Genomic DNA, 22,842 nt, shown 5'->3' with positions numbered 1-22,842 from the left:
CTTAAGTCTGCTTGCACTGAAATTAAGTAGTTTATTTAATACACAAGTTTCACAATTTGAGGTGAATTACTGAAATAAACAAACTTTTCCATGACGTTTGAGTTGTACCTGTATGTGATAATCACTGGGCAGCAATACTTGAGATTCAGTTTCTGTGTTAGATTGCGTGTTCAGTATGCCAAACAGAGTGTCTGTCTCAGAGACTTAAAGAAGAAGGTCCCACCTTAGAGGACATAAGCAAGCACCTCTTCAGGGTTCGCAAATATCTGGCTGAGAAGATCAGTAAAATGAACTGTGCAAAGACTGTCAGAGGTGAGTATTTGTATAACCATTCTGAAAGTTACAACGCTCCGTTGAAATGGACAGTTAATATCTACAGATATAGTCAACAAATCAGAATTGAGCATTAATTCCACCTTAAGGATGGGCACATGTTGCATGCGAACTGCATCCTAATTAAACTGAACTGGGCTCTGGACCATCTCTTTCAACTAACCATGGCACGGAGCGATCACATTAGTCAACCGAACCAGGCTTTGGGGTTGAACCAGGCTATTCTATAATCAAATCAACTATTCGAATATTCATCACTTGAGAAGAACAATATATATGTATTAAACATTTTGACATTGTTCTTGGGGGAGGGACTTTAAGTTGATCTGAATCCCTCAGTTGAATCTGCTGGTTTTGAAGATGAAAATGAACTTTATTCAATATGAAAACTTCATATAATGTTTCTTTGTCATGTTGCTTGTAGGAAGATTTATACAGAATATATTTTACTGCTCGATGAATAATTCTGTCATATTTGTTGAGGACACAGCATATAATCTAAAAGTGCTGCATCTGAAGAGGATCTACTTAAGGCTCAACCACACGAAGACAGATCTTTCCATATCCAATCTTTTTATTTCTCATTCTTCCATAAAACAGCGTTGTCTCAAGAAATATCTGTGTACACACAAAACTGACTCAAAATGTAGTTCTCATGCCAAACAATGTGCGGTGCTGTAATTCTGCCAGAGATACTCTAAAAAAGATGATGATGACTTGGTTTTGTATACAGCGTGCAGCAAAGTTTATGCACATGCTCCAACACAAAAACAATAAAAGTCAGTAAAGCTAATAGGCTTCTGCAGCACGAAAACAAGCATGTAGTCCACCTGTTATTGTTGTTGAGGTAGAGATGTGGGGTGATGACCATTTTATTTCACAAAATATATGGATGTGTCATTTTCAGATGTATCCACTCTGGGAACCAGTGTAAAAAAAAGGTTTCACAATTAGCAATAAGTAGGCTCCCAAAATGGCCGATCTGTCTGGATGAAAGGCCTATATGATACACTTTTTTTTTTACGCATATAGCTAAACATGTCTCTGTTTGTACGGAGACTTGCTGTGATTGTTTTTCATATGACTGTTTAGAGAAGATGATTGAATGAAACACTTCCCACATGCAGTGCACTGATATGGTTTCTCTCCAGTGTGAATCCTCTCGTGTGTTTTAAGAGATGTATACTGTCTGAATCTCTCGTCACAGTGTGAACACTTGTAAGGTTTCTCTCCAGTGTGGATCCTCTCGTGTGATTTCAGAGTTGATGACACACTGAATCTCTTGTCACAGTGTGAACACTTATAAGGTCTCTCTCCAGTGTGAATCCTCTCGTGTGATTTCAGAGATGCTGACTGACTGAACCTCTTGTCACATTGTAAACACTTATAAGGTTTCACCCCAGTGTGGATCCTCTCATGTCTTTTTAGGTCTCCCATTTCATTGAATCTCTCGTCACAGTGTGAACACTTATGAGGTTTTTCGCTAGTGTGGATCCTACAGTGTCTTTTCAGATGCACTGATTCACTGAATCTCTTGTTACATTGTGAACACTCGTAAGGTTTTACTCCAGTATGGGTCCTATTGTGTCTTTTCAGATTTTCTGACTGACTGAATCTCTTGTCACATTGTAAACACTTGTAAGGTTTCTCTCCAGTGTGGATCCTTTCATGTCTTTTTAGGTCTCTTGAATCACTGAATCGCTTGTTGCAGTGTGGACACTTATAAGGTTTTTCTCCAGTGTGAATCTTCTCGTGCAGTTTTAAAGAAGTTGTGGAAGTAAAAGTCTTTTCACACTCAAAGCACATGTACTCTCCCACAGCAGTATGTATTTTCTGATGTTCTTTCAAATTTTGTAGACTCAAAAAACTCTTACCACACAAATTACATGAATATGTCTTCTCCTTTGAATGAACTTTCAAATGTTTCTGAAGATCTGAAGCCCATAAAAACATTTTATCGCACTGATCGCATGCGTGCTGGTTCTCTGCAGTGTGGATGTCCATGTGTTCATAAAGGTGTGCAGATTGGTCACAAGTGAATGGTTTCTCTCCAGTATGAACTCTCACGTGATGCTTAAGATTTGATTTACGTGTGAAACTCTTTCCACACTGACTGCAGGTGAAAGATTTCTTAGCCATTCTTTTCTTTAAATCTTTCAGTTTGGTTTGTGAGCTCAAAAGTTTTTCTCCAGTTTTCACATGATTTTTTTCCTCAGCTTCACCCGATTCTTCATTCTTCCCAATTTCTTCTATCAACTCTGAAATAAAAGTAAAAAATTGTTAATTTTCAGTATCTTGAAAAAGCTGAGAAATGTTAACATAGTGAACCCTGATGTAACTCAAGAATAAAATTTGAGAGAAGAACCACCAAGTTCTTCAGATGGTGGCAACAAAAGCAGATTTGGTATCACTAAGAGGCTGGTGTGAGGTATCAGATATAAAAATAATTTATTCATGATATTACTGCTGTTTTTCATCAGTAAATCCAGTTCCAAATAATATTATGTTTATTTCTTGGTAATACACATTTGAATGTAAAGCACTTTGCTTGTGTTGGGAAGCATACAAATTTTTTTTATTAACATCGGTGACGTGCAAAATATAATTTTCATATGGAAAAATGTATTGTATTCCAATATTCTTCTAGTGTAGCTTGTGGACCGTAATCATGATAACACATTCATTATAATATTCAGAAAGATTTCTAATCTACTGACTGACCTCATGTAAATCACAGCTTAGACCCAATGAGTCTGCATCAAACTGTGCCATTGACACCTGTCTGTACATCACCAGGTTTTCTATGAAAACACTTTTTGTAAATAATATGATAACTGATCATAATCTAGATGTGCTCTGTTTGACAGAAACTTGGCTAAAACCTGATGGTTACATTATTTTAAATGAGTCCACCCCCCAAGATTACTGTTATAAACATGAGCCACATCTAAAAGGCAAAGGGGGAGGTGTTGCTTCAATTTATAACAATGTTTTTAGGACTTTTCAGAGGGCAGGCTTCAAGTATAACTCGTTTGAAGTAATGGTGCTTCATATAACATTATCCACAGAAACAAATGTTAATGATAAATCCCCTGTTATGTTTGTACTGGCTACTGTATACAGGCCACCAGGGCACTATACAGACTTTATTAAAGAGTTTGGTAAATTTACATCCGAGTTAGTTCTGACTGCAGATAAAGTTTTAATAATTAGTGATTTTAACATCCATGTTGATAATGAAAAAGATGCATTGGGATCAGCATTTATAGACATTCTGAACTCTATTGGGGTAAGACAACACGTTTCAGGACCTACTAATTGTCGAAATCATACTCTAGATTTAATACTATCACATGGAATTGATGTTGACAGTGTTAAAATTATGTAGCCAAGTGATGAGATCTCAGATCATTATTTAGTTCTGTGCAAACTTCATATAGCCAAAATCGTAAAATTCTACTTCGTTACAAATACAATGTATCTTCCTGATGTATTCGAATTCCTTAGCATATCCAAAACCTCAGAACAACTTGATGTAACAGAAACTATGGACTTTTTTCTAGCATTTTAAATACAGTTGCTCCTTACGCTTAAGGAACATGGTATGTATAATGAGCATACTCGCACCCTAAAGAGAGCAGCCCGAAAAATGGAGCGCAGCTGCAGGAAAACAAAACTAGAGCTATTCCATATTGCTTGGCTGGAAAGTAACATATCCTACAGAAAAGCATCAAAAACTGCTAGATCCGATTACTTTTCTTCTCTTTTAGAAGAAAACAAACATAATCCCAGGTATTTATTCAATACAGTGGCTAAATTAACAAAAAATAAAGCCTCAACAAGTGTTGACATTTCCCAACACCACAGCAGTAATGACTTTATGAACTACTTTACTTTTAAAATCGATAATATTAGAGATAAAATTGCAACCATTCAGCCGTCAGCTACAGTATTGCATCAGACAGTGCACTATAGACCCCCTGAGGAACAGTTCCACTCATTCTCTACTATAGGAGAGGAAGAATTATATATACTTGTTAAATCATCTAAACCAACAACATGTATGTTAGACCCTATACCATCAAAGCTCCTAAAAAAGGTGCTTCCAGAAGTCATAGGTCCTCTTCTGACTATTATTAATTCCTCATTGTCATTAGGATATGTCCCCAAAACCTTCATACTGGCTGTTATTAAGCCTCTCATCAAAAAAACCACAACTTGACCCCAAAGAACTAGTTAATTATAGACCAATCTCGAATCTCCCTTTTATGTCCAAGATACTAGAAAAGGTGGTATCCTCACAATTATATTCCTTCTTAGAGAAAAATGGTATATGTGAGGATTACAATTCAGGATTTAGACCGTATCATAGTACTGAGACTGCTCTCCTTAGAGTTACAAATGATCTGCTCTTATAAACTGATCGTGGGTGTATCTCTCTATTAGTTTTATTGGATCTTAGTGTTGCGTTTTACACAACTGACCACAACATTCTTTTGCATAGACTTGAACACTTTGTTGGCATTAAAGGAAGTGCATTAGCATGGTTTAAATCGTACTTATATGACCGGCATCAGTTCGTAGCAGTGAATGAAGATGTATCATATCGATCACAAGTGCAGTATGGAGTACCTCAAGGCTCAGTACTAGGACCGCTACTCTAAAAACTCTGCTTTTGATAACCTAGAACACTGTCTAAGACTTGATGGTCTTTGTCAATTCTTCGTCATCAGTTAGGAACGTAGGTGTGCTATTTGATCGCAATCTTTCCTTAGAAAGTCACGTTTCTAGCATTTGTAAAACGGCATTTTTCCATCTCAAAAATATATCTAAATTACGGCCTATGCTCTCAATGTCAAATGCAGAAATGTTAATCCATGAATTTATGACCTCAAGGTTAGATTATTGTAATGCTTTATCGGGTGGTTGTTCTGCACGCTTAGTAAACAAACTACAGCTAGTCTAAAATGCAGCAGCAAGAGTTCTTACTAGAACCAGGAAGGATGACCATATTAGCCTGGTCCTGTCAACGCTGCACTGGCTCCCTATCAAACATCGTATAGATTTTAAAACAATGCTTATTACTAGTGGTGGGCCGTTGTCGCAGTTAACGTGCTGCGTTAATGCGAGACTCTTATCGGGCGATAAAAAAAATATCACCGTTAATCTATTCTCAAAGTTGGGTTGGGAGCTGGGTCTATACTAAGCAAGCTATGATGACTTTCACCTTGATATTTTATATAACTGACTCGCTGAGGGCAGCCTAAAAAGATGCTCAGGACAGTTGACGGGCCACTGCTGCGCATCGTCACGAAAGCTTATCTTTCTCACGTGTTGTTAAGCCGTACCGCTTGTCGATTTAAACAAAGCATCCAAAAACTAGACCCGGAAAAGCCGAACAGAGTAGCGCGTGCCGTTAGGTGCGCACGAGAGAGAGAGAGAGAGCCGCGTATCATGGACAGCGACACTGAACCGAGCTCTCTTCTGCGAAGTTCACATCGAAGTTCCTCCTGCACCTGAATGAACAAATGCAAATCGCAGTTTGACAAAAAAAAAAAGATGTGAAAGAGCCCAATTCAACACCACAGTGTTCTGGTGTTCAGGGCTCGCGCAGAGAAAGGCGTCTCAAAACACTAGAACATCGAATTTGCTTATTTTTGCTCTTGTGCCGACAAATACATACAAAATATGTCAAAATATCCACATTGGAAATTATTCTCGAAAAAACTGTCAGTTATGTCTTAAATGAAAGTAAACAGTTGAGGAAAAAAATGGGATGTGTATTATATTGGATGCGTTCATGGTCTCTTAAAGTGACCTCGCCTAATTTAGCTACTGGCTGCTGTAATGTTAATCCAAGAAAATTAAAATTAAAATCACTCCCTGCTCTTGACTAAATTCTTTGTAGTTTTAACAGTCAAACCAAAAATTATTCAGAAACCAGATATAATTTTTGATATATATAGCAAAACTGTAATAATGTGAGAAATGTTGAAGATATCTGAATAAATGTAGGTTTGATTGTATATTTCATTTTTACATTGAAGACTATCCAGTGCTATTTTTGGTTTCTGTACCTTGACACCCACAAACTTAAAAAAAAAAAAAATTAAACATGGGTGTGAAACAGGATTAATGTTGTTTGCACCTTTTGCAATGTGGAACTAGTTTACAGCTTTTTCAAGCACTTTATGATACATTTTGGAAACATGAGATGAGCCCCTTTTCTAATGCACCACATAGCTTGATAAATCCCTTCTCAAAGACTTACTGTTTGTCAATTTTATTTGGGTAACACATATTCTGAATGCCTTCAGCAAAATTCGAATGAGCTATTTTAAATGCTGTTTTATAACAAAGTTCGGGAGGAACAGTCGCAGTTCATTAACCTGATTAACACAAGTGGAGACCAATCAGTAATCAACTCATGACAAGGTATAAATAACAGCAGAACCTACCTCTGTTCATTGACAGTTTTCAGCATCCCTCCTCCACCCCATTTCTCCTCACTTATAGATCCATCTACTCTTACCACAACCGGTGGGAGTACTCTGGGTTCGGGCCATATCCCGAGTTCGGAGCCCTCCACCCGGACAGCACGCCAAATACGCATAAACTTACTGTATTAATATACGTAGATGTGAACTCATGAATCTAGATTAATTTTAAAATCAGTGAGATTAATCTAGATTAAAAAAAATAATCTATGCCCACCTCTACTTATTACTTATAAAGCCCTGAATGGTTTAACACCTCAGTATTTGAATGAGCTCCTTTTACATTATAATCCTCTACGTCCGCTACGTTCTCTAGTTCTCAAAAGGCAATTTGATAATACCTAGAATATCAAAATCAACTGCGGGCGGCAGATCCTTTTCCTATTTGGCGCCTAAACTCTGGAATAACCTACCTAACATTGTTCGGGAGGCAGACACACTCTTGTAATTTAAATCTAGATTAAAGACCCATCTCTTTAACCTGGTTTACACATAACATACTAAAATGCTTTTAATATCCAAATCCGTTGAAGGGTTTTTAGGCTGTATTATTAGGTAAACCGGAACTGGGAACACTTCCCATAACATGTACTTGCTACATCATTAGAAGAATGGCATCTACGCTAATATTTGTCTGTTTCTCTCTTATTCCGAGGTCACCGTAGCCACCAGATCCAGTCTGTATCCAGATCAGAGGGTCACTACAGTCACCCGATCCAGTACGTATCCAGACCAGATGGTGGATCAGCACCTAGAAACGACCTCTAAAGCCCTGAAAGACAGCGGAGACCAGGACAACTAGAGCCCCAGATACAGATCCCCTGTAAAGACCTCGTCTCAGAGGAGCACCAGGACAAGACCACAGGAAACAGATTATTCTTCTGCGCAATCTGACTTTGCTGCAGCCTGGAATTGAACTACTGGTTTCGTCTGGTCAGAGGAGAACTGGCCCCCCAACTGAGCCTGGTTTCTCCCAAGGTTTTTTTCTCCATTCTGTCACCGATGGGAGTTTCGGTTCCTTGCCGCTGTCGCCTCTGGCTTGCTTAGTTGGGGTCACTTCATCTACAGCGATATCGTTGACTTGATTGCACATAAATGCACAGACACTATTTAAACTGAACAGAGATGACATCACTGAATTCAATGACGAACTGCCTTTAAAGCTGCGGTAGGTAACTTCTGACGCTCTTGTGGAAGAACATCATAGCCGGAACTACTTCTCTCTGTTTATGTCTATGAAGAATCACAAAGGTACTGGGTAACTCCGCCGCGGTACCCCCGAAGCAATCTAAAATAGTCAGAATATAAACACTTATTATAGGTGCACCCTAGTGAAAAATGGATTCATGGTGTACTCGCTTATTATATACATTTTTCTACATTTTGAACACAAACAAAGTTACGGACCGCAGCTCTGATTGGTTGTTTCTTACCGGGAGCGGTCAGTAACTGCAAATGGCAATAGGACCACTGGGAGGAGCCAGAGGAGCTTGATTTTTTCACAGATTATCAGTCTCATATTCTACTGTCAGGACATAATGACAGGTTTAACAAATATGTAAAAAATATATTTTTACAAAAGTTATCTACTGCAGCTTTAACTATCATTTTGCATTATTGGCACAGTGTTTTCCTAATGAATGTTGTTCAGTTGTTTTGATGCAATGTATTTTGTTTAAAGTGCTATATAAATAAAGGTGACTTGACTTGACTACAGTGTCCTAACTTTTTTGGAATCAGGTTTGTAAAATGTTTTGACATTGTTTTTTGGAAAGGAACAACTCCTTTGATTTCTTAATTGAATCTTAAATACTTACTGTGATTTCTTTTTGTATGACTGTGAAGAGCAGATGAATTATTGAAACGCTTCCCACATGAAGTGCAGTGATATGGTTTCTCTCCAGTGTGGCTCCTCTCGTGTTTTTTCAGATTTGCTGAGTCACTGAATCTCTCGTCACAGTGTGAACACTTATTAGGTTTTTCTCCAGAGTGGATCCTCTCATGCAGTTTTAAACACTTTGCTGACGTAAAAGTCTTTTCACACTGAAAGCACATGTACTCTTTCATACTAGTATGTATTTTCTGATGTTCTTTCAAAACTGAAAAACGTAAAAAACTTTTTCCACACAAATAACATGAATAAGGCTTCTCCTTTGTATGACCTTTCATGTGATCCTTGAGGACGGAAGTGCTCAAAAATGTTTTATCACATTGATCACATGGGTATTGTTTCTCTCCAGTGTGGATGTTCATGTGCTTCTTAAGGTGTGCTGATTGTGTGAAACTCTTTTCACACTGATCACAAGTGAAAGGTTTTTCTCCAGTATGAATTCTCATGTGACGTTCCAGACTATATTTGCTTGTCAAGCTCCTTCCACACTGAGTGCAGTTGAAAGATTTCTTGGCTCCTCTTTTCTGTAAATCTTTCATTTTGGTTGGAGACCAACTCATAGTTTTTTCTCCAGTTTTGACATGATTTTTCTCTTCATCTTCATTCAATACTTCGTTCTCCTCAGTTTCTTCAAACTCTAAAATAAAAGCAAAAATAGTTTGTCAGTAGCTTGAAAAACATAAAAATGAATCCTGGTGTAACAGTTTAAAGACAATTTATATACAAAATTTTGTTACTTTTGATGCAATTTTATAAATTATACTTCCCTGAAACGTCATGAAAGAGGTAATGATTGTCAAACTATAATTTATATAACATTATAAACAATATTTCTATAAGGAGAATTATTAAATGTGTTTGATGAACTATAAAATTTGAATATACGTTCTGTTGGGAAAAAAAAAGTAATCCCTTACAAATTAAATCTAAAACTGCAGCAGATGTGCCCTTTTGCTCGGTCCCTTCTATCATGGATGCATCAAAAGTAGGGTGACAATAAAGTCCATTTTTAAGGGACGTGTCCTTGCCAGGATTTCTATATTTACTAAAATATATGTTTGGCTGTTTGCACTGTGCAACTTAATTTATGCACTTAGCAGTAAATTTCATCCAAAGCGACTTCAGCTATACATTTAGTTTATCAGTATGTGTGTTCCTTGGGAATTGAACCCACTACCTTTGGGTTGCTAATGCAATGCTCTACCACTGAGCCACAGGAACACAGATCAATCGAGAGAGCTATACTGCTGTTCAAAGGCAAAGCGCAGTAACTACACATCTGGTCCTAAAATGGCTTTGTGACTGTCTTCTGTTCTGTCTTGTGACAAAATCTCCTGTTTCAATTTTGTCCCATTTCAGAGCAACGAGAGAAAACGCGCTCTGACAGCACAGACGTTAGCGGGACTCACAATAATCGTGTGCTAAGCGAATAAATTTTGTGAAGCGCTTCGTATTTTCGTTTCACCACTGAATGGGCTCCTCATCTGGTGGAATACATTGCTCCAGCAAGAACTGTTCCCACTCGTCTCGGCTGGACTCTCTGTAATCGTCGCTGAAGAACTGGCTCAGCTTTTTCCGATGAGTGGCCATTGCATCCTCTTCATCGTTGGTGGCGGCGGCTGCATCCACACCACTCGCATCAAGGAAAATACTCTGATAATGTTCAAAAAGTTTTTTTTTCTTACTCCTCTCATGTTTTCATCGAGAAACCTGAGATGTTTGTGCCGAGGGTCTAGGGCGGACATGAGAAGAGGAGTTTTCACTGCATTCTCCAAGTTAGCGGTGTGTGTTTATTTGTTGCTTGAGAGATGCCACAACAATATTCTTGAATTTGGTCACTTTCTGTAATTCTCCACTGTATATTTGAAGTACTGTAGAAGACCGCAGTTCTTATTCATTAATTAATTATTTTTTGCTTGCATACATCTTCAAATATGCCGTGGAGAATCACAGAAAGTGACCGAACTAGGTTTTATTGTGTTTATTTTTCCTTTTTTTGTTTGGAAAGCAAAAATATAGCGAAATTCGAATATAATTTTTTTTTATCGAATAATTAGAGCAGAACGATTATTCGAATGTTAGACTATCCATGCACACTCCTAATGCCTACCAGGCATGCAAATGCAAATAACAAATTCAAATGCAAATAACAAATTCTAAACTGATATGTAATCATTCATTTTGCACAAATCACGGTTTCATTTGTTAACACTTTAGGGGAAGGCTTTATGACCAAGTGTAATCCTCTGCCGCCTGGTCGTTCCTGGTTCACAGAAAGCGGAACTCGCGCTGCCTGCAATTCCCTTCACCAGCCGCATTATGATTTGGGTCAATCAGTTTGGGTGAATGCAAAGTACATGATTATCATAAGCAAAACATCCAGCTAGGCAAAATAACATGCAATTTACCTGATGGATGACTTGTTTCACTATTTCACAGGCCAGTGGTTTGTGTGTGACATTTTTTGTATGACATAAAAATTCCCTTTAGAATAATTGCACATAAATATGTTAAGCAAAAAAATAAGCAACCCTTACTCTGCCCCTTATTTTCCTATAAAGAATCACAATTATCCCTTATTTTCCTTGATGACATTCCTAGTTATATTGTTAGGAAGTTTAAATTGTGTGTATTTTAACTACTTGGTCTGTAATTAATTACTTTTGAAATAAAATGAGCAAAACTATTTGTGGTAAAAGGAACATTTTGGTAAGATGATCTTGAGGCTTTCTACAGAGTAATTTTAACATACACCACATGCAAACACCAATAAAACTATTAAAGTTATTAAAACAATCAACATGTAGTAAGAGACACAAAAAGAAAGCTGGATGAACTAGTTCTTTTTTTTAAAGGGGGGGTGAAATGCTCGTTTTCACTCAATATCCTGTTAATCTTGAGTACATATAGAGTAGTACTGCATCCTTCATAACTCCAAAAAGTCTTTAGTTTTATTATATTCATAAGAGAAAGATAGTCTGTACCGATTTTTCCCGGAAAAACACGACCGGCTGGAGGCGTGACGTGTGGGCGGAGCTAAAGAATCACGAGCGCGAGTAGGCTTTTGCGTTGAGAGAGTTTGGAAGCTGTGACACAGATCCAGAGGCTGAAATTTAACAAGAGCAGCATCAGCAAAGGCGTCTCTATGTGGTATGTACTGAAACTGTATATATTTGCTTAGCGGTTTTGGAAAATGACTAAGTTCCACTTTGTCGTCTTTTTTTTTTTTTTTTTTTTTTTTTTTTTAAGCTGTACATGTGGAAAGTGCAGTTTGATGACAACATCGCATGTTGTTTACTTGATGTGCTTACGCGCTGATAGCTAAGTTAACAACACAGAGATATTTGAAGCAGTTTTACTCGTGCAGTTTGATGACAACATTGCATGTTATTTACTTGATGTGCTTACGCGCTGATAGCTAAGTTAACAACACAGAGATATTTGAAGCAGTTTTACTCACCGCCTGCGGTTCCAACACACGATCGTGACCCTTTTTCGTTGGGATTGCATTATCCTTAAGAAATAAACGATGTGCAAATCCAGCGTAAACCTGGGCCTTGTTTGTAAAACAAGCATCTTCGAAATGCAGGGAACAAACAAAAACACTTGCACAACTCCGTTGATGCTCTGTAAAAATAAACTCCATCCACTGGTCCCTTAATGCTGTTTCTCTTTTGGTAATCTGTGCAGGGTTGTCTTGCCCTGGCAACCAAAAACACACTCTTTTTGTGACATTTTGCGACGCTCTCGCTCTGATCAGTGAAGTCTGTTGTGCTCTCATTGCTCTGCTATACCGGAGCGTGCACTCTTCCGGCAGACGCGCCCTTAGCACCCATATAAGGAAATTCCGCTCCATCTAACGTCACATAGAGCCAAACTCGAAAAAAACTTTCCGAAACTTGTGACAAACCGGAAGGTGTATTTTTGGGACAGAAATACTCCTTCAAACGTACAACTTAATTTTTTTAACTTTGTCCATGTTTAGCATGGGAATCCAACTCTTTAACAGTGTAAAAAACTCAGTATGCATGAAATAGCATTTCACCCCCCCTTTAATTTTTTTTATCTGATTTAGTTTTCAGATACTGCACTTTGCTTTTGCAATAGTGTTTTAGTTGTGTAAGGTCATCCAATGGCAGAGTGCAGTATCTGAATTTGTGGCCAAAGGTCACATCAAGGTCATGGTTTTTATCTATAAAAAATTTCATCCAAAAAGGCTTTAAAGGTCCCGTTCTGCGTGATCCCATGTTTTAAACTTCAGTTAGTGTGTAATGTTGTTGTTAGGAGTATAAATATTATCTGTAAAATTCTAAAGCTCAAAGTTCAATGCCAAGCGAGATATTTTATTTAACAGAATTCATCTACAACGAACGACCCGTTAGTTCCTGCAGTAATGATGTCACTAAAACAGTTTTTTGACTGACCTCCGCCCACTGAATGTTAAAAACTGAATTTTCTACGTTATCTCATTGTTGTAAATCTGACTAATATTGTCATGTATTACATATAGCACGTCCTATGTGTTCCTTGACCTGAAAGAGAGTTGAGAAAAGAAATGTTCCAAGTGTGGGGAATATATATTCTACTGTTAATAAAAGGTTCACTTGAGATGCCTTGTGTTTCTTTGAAATCATTCTGAATTGGCCTACATCAATTTATTACATAAAAAATGCAATGAAACATTGAAATTGTACTATGTCATACAGTAAAACAAAATATGTCATATGGCAAAACATTGGATTTTAAAAGAAATAAAAATAAATACTTTGTTTACATGGTTCATGAAAATAATGGAGGAGAGCTAGTATGATATATATATACATAACTTCAAGGCATTTTTGACTAATTTCTAGCAAAAAAATTGAACAAATGTCCATAGATGACATGCTTTAGTCGTTACAATACAAAATATGTAGTATTTGTGGTGTAGGTGTTTATATTTTGCAATTTGTTATAGAATACTAACAGATCAACTATTACATTCTTGGTTGTATTTAACCGTGTCATGAAAAACAATATTAATTTATTTCTAAAAATCACTTCGTTTTACCGTATGACATTTTCAAGGACTGTATACAAAGAAACACATTAAAATGTCATATATTGTTATTTTTTTTATAAAGGGCACTTATAAAAACAAAAAATATACACACAGAATTACACAAAAAAAATGCTAGATTTAATTTGTCTTTTCATTTTTATTTTTTACTGTTTTGAAATTCTAAAACGTCACTGACCCATCTGCAATCCACCTGTCACTCAAGTGGCCACGCCCTTAATTATGCAGAACTTTAAGTCTTAATATAATTTAAACGGATGAGTTATACTGAACCATACTAGTAGTAGTAATAATAATAATAGAACATTCTACTAAAAATAGACTTAAAATCAAACCAGAGTTTTATTTTGATGGGTTGCCATGAATACCTTTACAGTTCTGTATGTGTGATATGATGCTAATTTTACTCAAATTTAATGGTCAGATGCTCATGAAGTGACTGTCAGAGCAGTTCTATTCATGTGTTTACATCCTCATTTAGTGAAACAGCAGAAGTTGAAACCACTGCGCGCATCACGCGCACTTCAGTGTGTGTGTAAATTAACAAATGAAACCTTGCGTCTGCACCATTCATTAACACACAGAACATGCAGGATTCATATTTAAATTGACATTTGCAGCTTAATAGTTACAGATACTATTCCATATCATGATTTCATTTAAGTGTAATGACCTACTTTTGATTAATTAAAAAATTTGACAAATTCCGTGACATTCCACCTTAAACTGTGAATTCCGTTTTATGACTGGATTCCGTGATTCCACATTTTCCACATCCCAGAAATCATAGGGCTCTACTCTGAAAAGGAGCAATACTTACACAGCTTTCATTAATCTTAATGCTACATTTGGACTCTTATTTCAAAGTGCTACCATATCATATCTTACAAATGCAAACAACTATGCAAAAAGCTTTTTTTTTTTTTGCATTTATTTTTGGCCATATGACAGAGGTCTGATATTCTATTCGTCATATTTCTGTTTTGGATAAAACTGAAGAATATTCAGTACATCTTATACTGTAACCTAAAATTATCTGATACTAACTTTTGCATGGATTTTATTGAAAAGAACATGTAACCTGTCATTTCACAGTCTGTGAAACGCTGAGGTATCTTAGTAGTTTTGAGCAGCAGGTGAACATCATGGCAACGTACACCAAAAAATTACCTCACGCAGGAAACACTTAAAGTAATGCGTAAATGCAAGTAACTAATGTAATGTCTAAACATGGACAAAACATGAGATAACGTGTACGTGTTCTTAGAATGAACACAAAATGACAAACTTTGACGTTTATGGAAACTCACCCCATAAGAAACAAAAGTATTCTTGCAGATCTCATTGCCTCCAATGAAATACGTAATTCGGGCACACTTTCTCTGTCTTTATCCCCATCAAATGTTACTATCGATATAGCCTCTGATATCTTACGGTCCAACTCGTCTGACGCCAGTCCAATACATTCTTCCTCGTCTTCATCTTCGCTCAGTTGTAGATTAGGGATATTATACAGTCTTATCATGCCGCTTTCATCGTTGCTCAGATTGCCTTGTGAATCAGTGAGCGCTTGTTCATAAGCATCCGTCTTGTCGAACAAGTACTTCAAAACATTTCAGGTGTAAATGCCACGGTTCAGCTCATCTGCAATAATCTTTGCGGCATCCATCTTCATTGAATTTTTATATCAGCTAGAGCCGGCCAGAGAGCTGCATAATTAGTAGTCACGCTTCCCTTGGAGGGCGGGGCAAAAACAAAAGAAACAACAGCCAGCTTAACTAGTATGGAAATACACAGACAATGATACGCCTCTACTGCGCGCTCTAGTCTCTCTGAAAAACTGGTAGATTTCAACGTCAAAATGTACATTTTTAAATATACCAATACTTCTCAAACACGGAGAGGCTTCTTCGTGATCTCAATGAACAGATTCTGCAAAAAAACGAAAATCAGCTATTTAAAAAAAAAAAAAAAAAAAACATGCTTTCTCATTTTGCTCGAAAGTTGTGCTGCCGACTTGTGTCACTGTTTTCCGTTACAGCACATGCTGTCAGTGATTTCAACCACTAGAGGCCACTCTCACACTGTAAACAGAGCCTTCTCAACCGCTCCAGCAATGGATGAAGCAGGAAAACCAGCAATCAACTACCATGCCGATTAATCAGCAAAACCGATATATCAGTCGACCTATACTTCTGACATTTGAGCCACTGGCTTTGTAGCATACGTTTGACTGAATTGTTTGCTTTTGTCTTTATTTCCTATATGTCTCCTATACTTTAAACCTATACATTTATAATGCCTATTTTTCTTTATTAAAACTGATAGGCCATTTAAAAAGTACTTCATATGGGTTTTTAAAAAATATCTCTTTAGCAGTTTATAACATAGCTATCCGTAAATGAAAACAGTCTGCAAAGTTGTTAATCAAAAAGGTGCATGATAAATAAAGATAGTCTAAATTCTTTCTTTCATTATTTCTAAATAAATAAATCAAAACATTAAATAAATGTGCAAAACCAGCAGTTATCAATATCAAAATCAGTTTGTTAAAAACAAATTTTCCATGCAAAGTGTTTAAACTTTTGCAGATTTGGCTTTTTTAAGTAGTGCATCAGTGAAAGTCTCTTTGTAACAAATGCTGCCTTTGGAGGCAATCATGACTTTTCTTGTCACCAGAGAACTAAACATCTCTGTGCTCATATTAATAGATTATTATTAATGTTGAAAAGAGCTGAGAATATATATATATATTTTTTTTTCGGGGGAATTAATTGAAACAGCATTGTTTGTTACATTTGTTACAGTTACATTTATTTGTTACATTTATATTATTTACATCAAGCTTTTGAATGGTATAGTATTGCATATTGTTATTTAAACTTCATAATGTTTCACTTAATTATACATTTAGTCAGGAATTATAGTTTGGAAAAAGTCTAACTAGTAAAATGTTTATACGTTATATGAAAACTAGTACAAGTATATAAGTAAATAATAAGAGACTTACTCATGTTTATTATCTCTGCTGAATAAAGTGCTTCATTCTTTTTTTCTGAGGAAATCCAAATCTCAAATACTCAACCACATCACATTTTGGGGTGACTTATATCTTATTCCTCTCATCGCGAAGCAAACAGTAAAATAAAAACGTTATTTAACATTAGAATCTGAATAGAGCATTCAGCGCGGGGGCGTGGTCGAATTAGAAGATAATGAAGGGAGACGTGAAAAACAGACATCGCGTTGTTTTCATATGGATTACTTTAACACAGAATATTTGTTTTCGGCAGCACTTGTTTAGTTTAAAAGTAGACATGCCAGGCTTTCTATAGATATCTCTCTCATGTCTCTTAGTTGAGAGGCTGAAGACAGCACACCTTGTTTGTTATCTTTATTTTATGTGCACAAAGTTTTGTTGTTATTATGTCTGTATACAAATAAAAGTAGACCCTTTACAGATTCGATATTGCTCTTATCGGTACGATCAAAACTGAAAGCGTAATTTAAGTTCTTTTCGGGGTTATCAGGAGAAAATGAATCATATCGCGTATACGCGTTAACCGACTCAAGAGGGTTGAACAGAACACTTCAAAACGAAATAAAACCGACTGCTCTCTGCTTATGTAACGTTAATCCATATGAAATGTGCATTTCTCTGGCGCGTTCACTACTGCGAAGATCGCTAGACAGCATCGTCAACTTTATCTTTGCAGATGACACGACATTGATACAGAAAACACTTGTTTATTAATAATTATATTCATAAAATATTCATAAACATTACTTTTGCCGGTTCTTTGTGACAGCTTTTAGGTGCGTTATTGGCAGGGCCACCCTTACATGTTAGCCTACATGAACGCGTGATATGAACTGAGCTCGTCACAGCTGGACTGCTTGTTATGATGTCAGGTCAAGGTAATTTCTAATGTCCATAAATTCAATTAGGCTAAACATAGCCTAACTGTTACCTTTATCTTACGTTAATCAGCACCTGGCATGTCTAAAACCTTCTAGATTTCAAGCCATTCCACCACTTAACTGCCAACTAAGCTTGTGGATAGGAGGGGCAGGTGGGCGGTGGGTTAACATGCACCGCTCTGATTGGCCGAAAGCTTTTCACTCCACTTACACGCTGTGGATCAGCAGCAGAATCAGCGTCATAGATTGCATAGAAACTGAAATCGGCGAAATGCGAGATGCAACAAAATGCGTACCTAGAGAGCAGCGAATCGTACAAGCGTACTTATGGGTCGTAACGTAAATGGAAAAAAGATGGAAAAATGGAGAAAAATGGAAAAAAAGACAGGCTGCATATCTCTCTTCAAATGTTCAGAAACTCTCTTACTTCATACCAGTCTGCAGCTAAGTCTGCAAAAGCTGCATACTTTTCCAACATAATTGAAACTAATCACTCTAAACCTAAGGTTTTGTTTTCAATTATTCAATCTGTTACCAATCCTTCTGTTAACACCTTGCCTGTTGCCTCTGATGCTCTCTGTGAAAGCTTCTTGAGATATTTTAGTGACAAAATTACTAACTTAAGACTTGGTGTCTGCCCCACTTTAACTTTAACCATCTCTCCTATCATGTCATCTTCATCTGCATTTTTGGATGCTTTTGAACCCATCAATCTTAAGCCCTCATACTGTTCTAGCGATATCATTCACCCCAAATTAATTATTGATTCGATTGGGTCAGGTCTGTTGTCTCTTATTAATAAGTGTCTCCAAACTGGCTCCGTTCCTGCCGACTTTAAAGTTGCTACAGTCACTCCTCTTCTCAAGAAGCCTTCACTGGACCACACTGTTCTAAAAACTTTTTGTCCAATTTCTGTTATGCCTTTTATTTCAAAAGTTTTAGAGAAAATTGTGCTGAATCAACTTCAACACTTTTTGACCAGTAATTCTATTTATGAGGTTTTTCAATCTGGTTTTAAGTCGGCTCACAGCACTGAGTCCGCCCTTTTGAGGGTGTTAAATGATATTTACCTCTCCACTGAGTCCGGGGACTCTGTGGTTCTTATTCTTTTAGATTTATCAGCCGCTTTTGATACCATAGACCACTCCATACTATTATCTAGATTAGAGTCCTGGGTAGGTCTAAAAGCAAACGCTCTGAAATGGTTTCAGTCGTACCTATCTGACAGAAGGTTTTTAGTGAAACTGGGAAATTTTTTCTCTTCCCCTGCTCCTCTGACCTGTGGCCTTCCACAAGGCTCTATTTTAGCTCCCTCTCTATTCTCTCTGTACATGCTTCCAGTTAAGAAAAAAAACTCCACTGCGATCACTTCTCTTCTCCAATGTTTAGAGGAGGTTAAATTATGGCTAGCCCAAAATTTCCTCTTCTTAAACTAGGACAAGACCGAGGTAATTGTTTTCGGTCCTAATGAGAACTCTCAGAGTATAAGCCCTGAGCTAGATAGTTTATCCGTTTTTAGATCCTCACGGGTGAAGAACCTAGGTATTACTATTGACCAACACTTAAAATTTGATATACATATCTCTTCTGTTATTGGATCCAGTTTCTATCAGCTTCGTTTACGCTCTAAAATGAAAAACGTTCTCACTCCAAAAACTCTAGAAATGGCTGTTCATGCATTTGTTACATCGCGTCTAGATTACTGCAATTCTTTATATTGCGGTATATCTAAATCTCAAATTGCACGTCTTCAGCTTGTCCAAAATGCTGCAGCCAGACTTCTTTTAAACTGTTGTAAACATTAACACATAACCCCAATTCTCAGATCCCTTCACTGGTTGCCAATTTCTCAGAGAATAGACTTTAAAATTCTCCTCTTCATTTATAAATCCCTTCATAACAAAGCTCCTGTCTATTTATCTGAACTTCTTAATCCTTATACTCCATCAAGAAACCTACGTTCCTATGACCAGGCTCTGTTGGTGGTCCCTCGCGTTAGGCTAAAGCGTAGAGGGGAGCGTGCATTTGCAGTGGCTGGGCCACGACTCTGGAATACCCTGCCTTTAGAGATCAGACTGGCCCCTTCCTTGTCTATTTTTAAATCCTTGCTAAAAACTTTTTTATTTTCCTTAAGCACTATTTGGACGGGACTAGTTTTCTAAACTACGTTTGAGTTTTGATTCTTACCACCTGACGTCTGTGATTTTCATTATTACACAATAAATACTAAATGGCTAGTATAGCAAAACCATGTTAATGTGTGATTCCTTTAGTTTAACTTGTTTTCCTTTTTTTTTTTATTAAATGTAATTAAAACATTATGTAACAAAGTAAATAAATGATCGTGAGTAATCTTACCTGATGCTGATATTACAATAGCCGGTATTAACAGTTTACGCGATCTTGCTCTTGATTTTATTATTTGTATTATTTTTTTATTATTATTTATTTGCCGCTAAGCAAATATATCAAACATCCGCGCTGTAAGAGCATCTACGGTAATTCACGTTGGCCAAAACACACAAGGAAACGCGTTGTGAAATAAAATATCACCGGCAATCACAGACATTCGCATTCGGACGGGATTAGTTTTCTCAGAGGATCACTGAGTTTGCTGAAAAACGGTAGGTAATTTGCTCTGGAATTATCACAGAGGTTGTGTGTGAAAAACACACACGTGGCAAATTCGGACGGGATTAAAATCACCAAGTACGTCTGTGAAACGCAGATTTCTCTAACGACCCCATGTAAAACTAGTAGTAAAACTTGAACTTGAACATGGGTCAAAATGCATGCAGAGTACGAAAAATGCGTACATGTTGGCAGGTCTGACACAGTGAAGTGCGTATGACACTTGCGGTGATTTCAGTGTCTCACTAAAAAAAGGACGTGAACACATGAACATCTCCAGAACTGCTCTGACAGTCACTTTGTGAGCATTTGACCATTTGATTTGAGTAAAACTAGCGTCATATCACATACACAGAACTCTAAACATCAACCCGTCAAAATAAAAGTCTGGTTTAGTTTAAAGACAAGTATTTGCCAGAGATGTATTACTATTGTTCAGCAGAATGTACATAGCCTACTTCTTAAAAAAAAAAAAAAAAAAAAAAATTCTAACATTTAGTTTTAAGGTTTAATCACACAACATTTCTTCCATGTTTTATTTTTAATAGCAAATCCCCTTGTTTACCAAAAAGTTAAGTTTGCTTAATTTTCAATAATTAAAAGATAAATAGAATAGAGTATTATTTTCTCTTGCATAATTAATATTGCACTTTAATTAAGCAAAAACATATTTTATCTGATTACTCAATTAATCAATGGAATTTTTGGTAGAATACTCGATTACTAAAATATTCGATAGCTACAGACCTAGAGATGAGCTTATTTACTGTTCTTCTCTACTGAATATAATTTCAGTTACTTGTTTCATTCACACACAATTCTTTCTGAATTACAATCGTCCATCAAAATTTGTTTAATTATTCTAGCTGCTGTGGGAAAGGCTATAGCCTTTATATATAAACGATCATCCACCTGCAGGATCCTCACATGCGGTAGCCTAGTAGCCGAACAACTTCATGTTTATAGACGTGACGTAATAACGCAGGGGCATGCTCTAATTTCCCACTAAAAACATACCTATAGCACTGAAATTATAAAACATGATTATAAGCTAACCATAGTGAATTGGGCTAAAATAAGGCGATAGTTTTGAACACTGGCTGGTTATGTAATTACTCAAATATTGATTTCGGATCATTTTTAAGTTGTTGCTGCAATTATTACGCAGTATCACGATGAATAAGTCTAAATGCATTCAGGAAAAAATGCATTTCAGTTTGCAATTCAATTGCTACAGTTTTGCTTGGACATACTGAACATATCTTATCAATTTGGGTAATACGATATAATTTTAATTGTACAACTTTTAAATTGTTAAAATGTTTTTGATTTACATATTAAAACTAGTTTAGAAAATGGCAAACATAAATTTATAGAATTGAATGATTTTTAATTTTGCTAAAATTTTGCACACATGCGTGGTAAACTGTACATCTAAATACAGTAATACACTGCTATTTTACATATTGCATTATCATTTTGCATATTACATTTTAAAATGAACTTTAAAATGAATTTTGCTAACCATATAAGAATGAGGATGACTGCAGAGGGTTAAAGCTTTGCACACGTAAATATGTCACAAACAATCATCAAAGATGAATGAAGAATAAAAACCAACCTCCTTGCTCCTCCTGTTTTATTCTCAATGTTTCTGGCTCCTCTGATTTTATTTTCCAGGTTTCTGGGATTTCGTTTTTTATTCTCAAAGTTTCTGATTCCTCGAGTTTTATTGAGCTGGTTTCTAGTCCACTCGTGTCCTCCTCACTCTCTTCTTTAACAAACTCCATCTTCACAGCAGCAGATCTCAGTTCAGATGATAAACTCCTCCAGATATTCTTGCTCGCTTAAAAAATCAGTCACGAATATAATGATGAAAATATTACAGGTATTTACTGACCTGATTCAAAAACTTTCAGAAATATTTCTAACAGATTTTATTTAACAAGCATCACGACACAACCACAGAGAGTGCGGTGAAACTAATCTTCTTCCTCTGAGGTTTAATGGTGTTTGTCAAACAAACGTATGTGTTTAGCGCCTCCCGCTGAACTGGAGTGGAGCGTCGAGAGGAGGGATATAATACATTCTGCGTGCGTGTAGGGGGAATTTATTTTAGATTTCTTAAGGGGGGCGACTTATTTTTTTCAAGTGAACACTCGAAATACATTATGTAGCACTTTACAATAATTAACTAACATGCTAATAAACTTTCATACATAAACATTAACAAATCTATATTGTAAAGTGTTACAGTTATTTGTTATTAAAGTATATTTTCACAAAAACACTAAATTAAACAGAAATTTGAATATAATTTTGCATGAGCTTTATAGCCATAGTGAAAGCAACAATAGAAATTTTACATCAAATCTTGAAAATAAATTATGCTTATGCAAACTCACAGATGGTATCACTCACTCAAAACTGTACCTTCTATTCATATTTGAATCATCTATGGTGAGGAGGAAGTCATGGCCTTGTGGTCAGAGAGTTTTACTCCTAATGTA

At 36.5% G+C, this 22,842-nt stretch overlaps 1 protein-coding gene across 1 annotated transcript; it reads right to left on the bottom strand.

Annotated features, from left to right (window-relative positions):
* Window positions 1-889: 889 nt before the first annotated feature.
* LOC127953358 (zinc finger protein 271) lies at window positions 890-22,318 on the bottom strand. Its single transcript, XM_052552578.1, has 3 exons — window positions 21,954-22,318; window positions 8,648-9,358; window positions 890-2,591 (listed from the first exon to the last, which is right to left on the bottom strand). Exons 1-3 carry the CDS (start codon window positions 22,120-22,122, stop codon window positions 1,366-1,368), a joined length of 2,106 nt encoding a protein of 701 aa, XP_052408538.1. The 5' UTR covers window positions 22,123-22,318; the 3' UTR covers window positions 890-1,365.
* Window positions 22,319-22,842: the final 524 nt, after the last annotated feature.

This window comes from Carassius gibelio, chromosome B3 (assembly GCF_023724105.1).
Source record: "Carassius gibelio isolate Cgi1373 ecotype wild population from Czech Republic chromosome B3, carGib1.2-hapl.c, whole genome shotgun sequence".
Taxonomy (NCBI): Eukaryota; Metazoa; Chordata; class Actinopteri; order Cypriniformes; family Cyprinidae; genus Carassius; species Carassius gibelio.
The sequence above is the reverse complement of the archived record's forward strand: the minus strand, read 5'-3'. Positions and strand labels throughout refer to the sequence as shown.

Bases quoted from the DNA above. Each gene is read 5' to 3' on its own strand.
- LOC127953358 (XM_052552578.1), bottom strand. From the start codon at position 22,122: ATGGAGTTTGTTAAAGAAGAGAGTGAGGAGGACACGAGTGGACTAGAA. The intron at 9,359-21,953 runs GTTGGTTTTTAT...CTTTTATTTTAG, and splicing joins AAAACAGGAGGAGCAAGGAG to AGTTTGAAGAAACTGAGGAG. The intron at 2,592-8,647 runs GTAAGTATTTAA...CTTTTATTTCAG, and splicing joins TCATACAAAAAGAAATCACA to AGTTGATAGAAGAAATTGGG.